The 8,574-nt window shown below is 43.7% G+C and overlaps 1 protein-coding gene across 4 annotated transcripts in view; it reads left to right on the top strand.

Moving 5' to 3' along the window:
* Nucleotides 1–2,032: 2,032 nt before the first annotated feature.
* Nucleotides 2,033–8,574, top strand: part of magi2a (membrane associated guanylate kinase, WW and PDZ domain containing 2a) — a 123,615-nt gene continuing 117,073 nt past the window's right edge. For all 4 annotated transcript variants that reach the window (XM_062996943.1, XM_062996935.1, XM_062996928.1 and 1 more), the window contains exon 1: nt 2,033–2,698. In XM_062996943.1, the coding sequence (XP_062853013.1) occupies nt 2,422–2,698 (277 nt within the window). In that variant the 5' untranslated portion in view covers nt 2,033–2,421. The remainder of the gene's footprint in view (nt 2,699–8,574) is intronic.

The following is an 8,574-nucleotide window of genomic DNA, read 5'->3' as shown; positions in this document are numbered from 1 at the left end:
AGGTGGTTTTAATGTTATGTCTGATCAGTGTATATAAGGAAACTGAAACTGTAAAATTGATTTGGGGTTACAAAGCAGTACCCAGTGCTCTAGGACTCTATGGAACCACAGCGAGAGTCATGAACAAAACTGTGTCACCCAAGATCAGCGTTCATGACCACACAGCATGAAAAAGATCAGTGAAATGGGATTGCAGAGTAGCAGAGAGAACTTTCTGGACAATAAGGAGCGTTTAATAGCAGGAGTGTAAGAGCAGCGGTGGAACGTGATGGTGTTAGCTCGTCGGCGTGGGTTCACCTCCCCTCCTCAGCGCTGGCGGCTCCGGCGTGATTGTGTTTGCTTTTCATTTTAAACGCCGAACCCTCCTCAGCATGTTTTCTGCTTCACTCGGGGGATTCCACAGCCCATTCAAAACCTCCTCTCACAGCATTAAACATTCCTCACGGCTTCTCAAAACACACTCCTTACACGACCCACAGAGCCTCGTCTACAGCACACTGTGGAAGATTAGCATCCAGAAAACTGACCGGGAGCTTGCTGGACTGTGTCTGTGGGAACTTGTGCGCAGAGAGACGTTCCAAATCACTGTTTTGGTCATGTTTGAGAAAAACTGCTTCCTGGATTGTAGAAACAAGCACCCTTCATTTTTCAACCGGTCCTGATCAGACTGCTAGTCCCTGCTGCCAAATAAAAGCACTAGAAACGTTCTAGTCTGTATTGTATGTTTATTTATTTAAAAAAGAGCTTCTTAACAGCGGTGAGGATTCTGGAAGATCAGTGTCAGTTTATTTCCTACCTTAGGGGGTCTCCAAATCTCCATAAGTTACACACTGCAGCTTTAATCTCATTTATTAACACAAACCTCAACTGACCTGAACTTTTTTTTAAATTTACTTTTCATTCTTGCACTGCTCAATAAACTGGAGAATCGCAAATGATGCTGCCACCACCATATTTCAGTGTGGATGGTGTTCCCTGACTGACGTGCCATGTTTAAATGTTTCACTGTTGTTCTTAATGCTGTTGCATTTGTTTAAAGCTTTGGGCTGTGCACCAAAGCAAGGTCTATTAAGACACCATGAGACCTGACTGAAAAGTTTCAACTTTTGGGATGATTTGGGACGCTGATTGTGAGCCAGGCTTCGAATGGGCGCAAACCCCCATGGACACACTCCAAAGTCGGGTGTCCACATACTTTTGGTTGGTTTAGCTTGATTCATGTTTGTAGAAACTGAAACTGTAAAATTGATTTGAAAGGGTTTCTAAGACTCTACAGAACCACAGTGAGAGCAATGAACAAAACTGTTTCTTTGGTACTTAGTTTGTAAATTTGTACTTTTTTACTTTGGTGGTTTATTTTATTTTTTATTTATTCTTTTACTTTTTACTTTTGGTATTTCATTATTATTATTTCTATTATTTATTTATTTTTACTTTTAGTATTTTATTATTATTATTTCTATTATTTATTTATTTATTTTTACTTTTGGTATTTTATTATTATTATTTCTATTATTATTATTATTTATTTTACTTTTTTTGCTTTTGGTGGTTTATTATTATTATTATTATTATTTATTTTACTTTTGGTGGTTTATTAATATTATTATTTTATTTATTTATTTATTTTTACTTTTGGAGGTTTATTATTATTATTATTTTATTTATTTATTTTTACTTTAGGTGGTTTATTATTATAATTTTTTATTATTATTATTATTTACTTTTTTATATTTTTCTTTTGGTGGTTTATTATTATAATTTATTATTATTATTATTATTTTTTTTTTTTTTTTTGGTGGTTTATTATGATAATTTTTTATTTAATTTTTTTTAATAATAAATCATTTATTTACTTTTATGTGGTTTAATATTATTAATATTTATTTATTTATTCTTTTAGCTTTTGGTGTTTCAGCTCGATCCGTGTTCGTCATGTTGACGTCACGCATAAATTATCCGTAGCCCCGCCCCTCGCTGCTCATTTGCATACGGTTAAAAGCGAAGCCGAACTTCCTCGCGCTGCTCAGGCCCCGCCCACCTGAGTGCTGGCTAACGGTCACTCCCGTTACTGTTTAAATCTCAGCCTGGAGCTCGAGCTGCTGAATGTTTACAGATTATTTACAGGTAATTTACAGATTATTTACTGATTATTTATTCTCTCAGGATCATTTAACTGCTTTAAACACGGTTAAAAAGTGTAAAAATAGCTGCTGAAGTCGAACAGCGGCGTGGAATCGGTGATAAAAGCGGAGCCGGGCTGAATTTTGGGCCATAAACAGAAGAAATGAGATGAGTGGACGGACATGAAGTTCAGCTGAAGTTTGTGTGAAGAATCCAGAAAGTTCTCCAGAACTCATCATCATCTACACCGAGTCTTATGGATCCTTCTGATGTCTGAAGTCCGAGTGATGTTCAAACATGTCCAGAAGCGGGATTAAACCGAGCCACTGGAGCAGCCGGGTCCAGGAGCGAGTGTTGATCCGGGATCAGAGCGGGGAGCTCGGCGTGGATGTGAGAGGAGGCGCTGAGGTCGGACTGTTCCCCCTGGTCGGGGCTGTAAGAGGGGAACAGTCCCGGGAGGAGAACGTTCTCCTGGAGGTGAATGACACTCCTGTAGCGGGACTGACCACCAGAGATGTGATGGCTGTGCTGAAACACTGCAAAGAACCGATCCACCTCAAGTGGGTCGAACCAGGTCAGTCACACCATCACGGGTCAGTTCAATCCTACAAACTACACACATGCGGGTTCCTAAATCAGGGCTGTTCCTCATACTTCAGGGCTCTAGATGGACCATTATGTTTATCTGAATGGAAAGGTCCTTTAAGATAGAAAATAGAGACATTGATCAGAATTCTTGTGTCTTTTTATAGAACAAACAAGCTCATTTATTTAGTAAATAAACACACGATCCAGACTAGAACATCTCCAGTGTTTTCATTTGTGAGCAGCAGGGACTAGCAGTCTGATCAGGACCGGCTGGAAAACGAGCTTTACTTGCTTCTAAACCTAACAGAAGACGCTTGTGAAAGGACAAAGATCTAGCAAAGCACATCAGTCAGGTAACATCAGGCACACTGCAAAGTATGGTGGTGGTAGCATCATAATATGAGGGTTGGTTTGTATTTGCTTTACTCTTGAGCTGAATGAATTAAGCTTCTCTGTTTAGAATCGAGCCAGTAATGCAGTAGAATGTCTAACGCTGTATGGCCAAAAATATCTGGACACCAGTCTGTTGGCTTGTTGGACGTCTCATTTCAGTAGTAAAATAACCCAGAGTGACCGCTTTTCATTTTACATTTGCAGCATTTAGCGGTCACTTTTATCCAAACCATGACCACATACAGTCCAAGCGATTAAGGGTTAAGGGCCTTGCTTAGGGGCCCATCAGTGGAAATTTGGTGATGAACCATCAGCCTTCTGATCATTAGTCCAGTACCCTAACCACTGAGCATCCATGACCATCTGTAACATCTATAATAACAGCTGGTCAGGTGTCCTAATACAGAGGTCCGAAATACAAACACAAGTTCATGCTCACTGTCCATTTTATCAGCTCCACTTACCATATAGAAGCACTTTGTAGTTCTACAATTACTGACTGTAGTCCATCTGTTTCATGCTGTTCTTCAATGGTCAGGACCCCCACAGAGCAGGTATTATTTAGGTGGTGGATGATTCTCAGCACTGCAGTGACACTGACATGGTGCTGGTGTGTTAGTGTGTGTTGTGCTGGTACGAGTGGATCAGACACAGCAGCGCTGCTGGAGTTTTTAAACACCGTGTCCACTCACTGTCCACTCTATCAGACACTCCTACCTAGTCGGTCCACCTTGTAGATGTAAAGTCAGAGACGATCGCTCATCTATTGCTGCTGTTTGAGTCGGTCATCTTCTAGACCTTCATCAGTGGTCACAGGACGCCGCCCACGGGGCGCTGTCGGCTGGGTATTTTTGGTCGGTGGACGATTCTCAGTCCAGCAGTGACAGTGAGGTGTTTAAAAACTCCAGCAGCGCTGCTGTGTCTGATCCACTCGTACCAGCACAACACACACTAACACACCACCACCATGTCAGTGTCACTGCAGTGCTGAGAATCATCCACCACCTAAATAATACCTGCTCTGTGGTGGTCCTGTGGGGGTCCTGACCATTGAAGAACAGCATGCAGAGAAACAGATGGACTACAGTCAGTAATTGTAGAACTACAAAGTGCTTCTATATGGTAAGTGGAGCTGATTAAATGGACAGTGACCGAGCCACCGTGCCGCCCTGTAGGTAACAACACAGCGGCTTCCACACACTACATTATTTCACACAGTCCATTAGGGCTTGTTCCTCATAGCTGTTTTCCATTCTAGCTCATAAATATTTAAGGACTCTCTTTGATCTGGATCAGCTGGACGTGAGCAGGGTGTAGAGCAGGGCCTCCGTCCCCCCGAACGATGGAATTAAGACTAAGGGCGGGGACGAGGACGTTGACGAGGACGAGGGCGGGGACGAGGGCGGGGACGAGGACGTGGGCGGGGACGAGGGCAGGGACGAGGGCGGGGACGAGGATGTGGGCGGGGACGAGGGCAGGGACGAGGACGAGGGCGGGGACGAGGATGTGGGCAGGGACGAGGACGTTGACGAGGGCGGGGACGAGGGCGGGGACGAGGGCAGGGACGAGGGCGGGGACGAGGACGTGGACGAGGGCAGGGATGAGGGCGGGGACGAGGATGTGGGCGGGGACGAGGACGTTGACGAGGATGAGGGCGGGGACGAGGATGTGGGCGGGGACGAGGGCGGGGACGAGGATGTGGGCGGGGACGAGGACGTTGACGAGGGCGGGGACGAGGATGTGGGCGGGGACGAGGACGTTGACGAGGATGAGGACGAGGACGAGGGCAGGGACGGGGACGAGGACGAGGGCGGGGACGAGGATGTGGGCGGGGACGAGGATGTGGGCAGGGACGAGGACGTTGACGAGGATGAGGGCGGGGACGAGGACGAGGGCAGGGATGAGGGCGGGGACGAGGACGAGGGCAGGGATGAGGGCGGGGACGAGGATGTGGGCGGGGACGAGGACGTTGACGAGGATGAGGGCGGGGACGAGGACGAGGGCAGGGACGAGGGCGGGGACGAGGATGTGGGCGGGGACGAGGATGTGGGCAGGGACGAGGACGTTGACGAGGATGAGGGCGGGGACGAGGACGAGGGCAGGGATGAGGGCGGGGACGAGGATGAGGGCGGGGACGAGGACGAGGGCGGGGACGAGGACGAGGGCGGGGACGAGGACGAGGGCAGGGATGAGGGCGGGGACGAGGATGTGGGCGGGGACGAGGGCGGGGACGAGGGCGGGGACGTGGGCGGGGACGAGGACGTTGACGAGGATGAGGACGGGGACGAGGACGAGGATGAGGGCGGGGACGAGGGCAGGGAGGCACACACACACTTATACACAACACACACACAGTAACACACACACACACTTATACACAATACACACACAGTAACACACACACTTATACACAATACACACACAGTAACACACACATACGCTTATACACACTCACACACTTATACACAATACACACACAGTAACACACACACACACTTACACACAACACACACACAGTAACACACACACACACTTATACACAATACACACACACACACACACACTTATACACAATACACACACACACACACACACTTATACACAATACACACACACACACACACACACTTATACACAATACACACACACACACACACTTATACACAATACACACACAGTAACACACACACACACTTATACACAACACACACACAGTAACACACACACTTATACACAATACACACACAGTAACACACACATACGCTTATACACAACACACACACTTATACACAATACACACACACTTATACACAATACACACACAGTAACACACACACACACTTATACACAATACACACACAGTAACACACACACACACTTATACACAACACACACACAGTAACACACACACTTATACACAATACACACACAGTAACACACACATACGCTTATACACACACACACACTTATACACAATACACACACAGTAACACACACACACACTTATACACAACACACACACAGTAACACACACACTTATACACAATACACACACAGTAACACACACATACGCTTATACACAACACACACACTTATACACAATACACACACACTTATACACAATACACACACAGTAACACACACACACACTTATACACACACACTTATACACAATACACACACAGTAACACACACACACACTTATACACAATACACACACAGTAACACACACACACACACTTATACACAACACACACACAGTAACACACACACTTATACACAATACACACACAGTAACACACACATACGCTTATACACAACACACACACAGTAACACACACACACACTTATACACAATACACACACAGTAACACACACACACTTATACACAACACACACACTTATACACAATACACACACAGTAACACACACACACACTTATACACAATACACACACACTTATACACAATACACACACAGTAACACACACACACACTTATACACAACACACACACAGTAACACACACACTTATACACAATACACACACAGTAACACACACATACGCTTATACACAACACACACACAGTAACACACACACACACTTATACACAATACACACACAGTAACACACACACACTTATACACAACACACACACTTATACACAATACACACACAGTAACACACACACACACTTATACACAACACACACACAGTAACACACACACTTATACACAATACACACACAGTAACACACACATACGCTTATACACAACACACACACTTATACACAATACACACACACTTATACACAATACACACACAGTAACACACACACACACTTATACACAATACACACACAGTAACACACACACACACTTATACACAACACACACACAGTAACACACACACTTATACACAATACACACACAGTAACACACACACACACACTTATACACAACACACACACAGTAACACACACACACACTTATACACAATACACACACAGTAACACACACACACTTATACACAATACACACACAGTAACACACACACACACTTATACACAACACACACACAGTAACACACACACACACTTATACACAATACACACACAGTAACACACACACACTTATACACAATACACACACAGTAACACACACATACGCTTATACACAACACACACACTTATACACAACACACACACAGTAACACACACACACACTTATACACAATACACACACAGTAACACACACACACACTTATACACAATACACACACAGTAACACACACACACACACTTATACACAACACACACACAGTAACACACACACTTATACACACACAGTAACACACACATACGCTTATACACAACACACACACTTATACACAATACACACACACTTATACACAATACACACACAGTAACACACACACACACTTATACACAACACACACACAGTAACACACACACTTATACACAATACACACACACTTATACACAATACACACACAGTAACACACACACACACTTATACACAATACACACACAGTAACACACACACACACTTATACACAACACACACACAGTAACACACACACTTATACACAATACACACACAGTAACACACACATACGCTTATACACACACACACACACACACACCCACCCACTTATACACAATACAAACACACAGTAACACACACATACGCTTATACACACACACACACACTTATACACAATACACACACACACTTATACACAATACACACACACAGTAACACACACATACGCTTATACACACACACACACACACACTTATACACAATACACACACACAGTAACACACACATACGCTTATACACACACACACACACCCACCCACCCACTTATACACAATACACACACACACTTATACACAATACACACACACACTTATACACAATACACACACACACTTATACACAATACACACACACAGTAACACACACATACGCTTATACACACACACACACACTTATACACAACACACACACACAGTAACACACACACACACTTATACACAATACACACACAGTAACACACACATACGCTTATACACAACACACACACTTATACACAATACACACACACTTATACACAATACACACACAGTAACACACACACACACTTATACACAATACACACACAGTAACACACACACACACTTATACACAACACACACACAGTAACACACACACTTATACACAATACACACACAGTAACACACACATACGCTTATACACACACACACACTTATACACAATACACACACAGTAACACACACACACACTTATACACAACACACACACAGTAACACACACACTTATACACAATACACACACAGTAACACACACATACGCTTATACACAACACACACACTTATACACAATACACACACACTTATACACAATACACACACAGTAACACA

This window comes from Trichomycterus rosablanca, chromosome 1, assembly GCF_030014385.1.
Source record: "Trichomycterus rosablanca isolate fTriRos1 chromosome 1, fTriRos1.hap1, whole genome shotgun sequence".
Lineage (NCBI taxonomy): Eukaryota > Metazoa > Chordata > Actinopteri > Siluriformes > Trichomycteridae > Trichomycterus > Trichomycterus rosablanca.
This window is presented reverse-complemented; position numbering and strand designations above follow the sequence as displayed.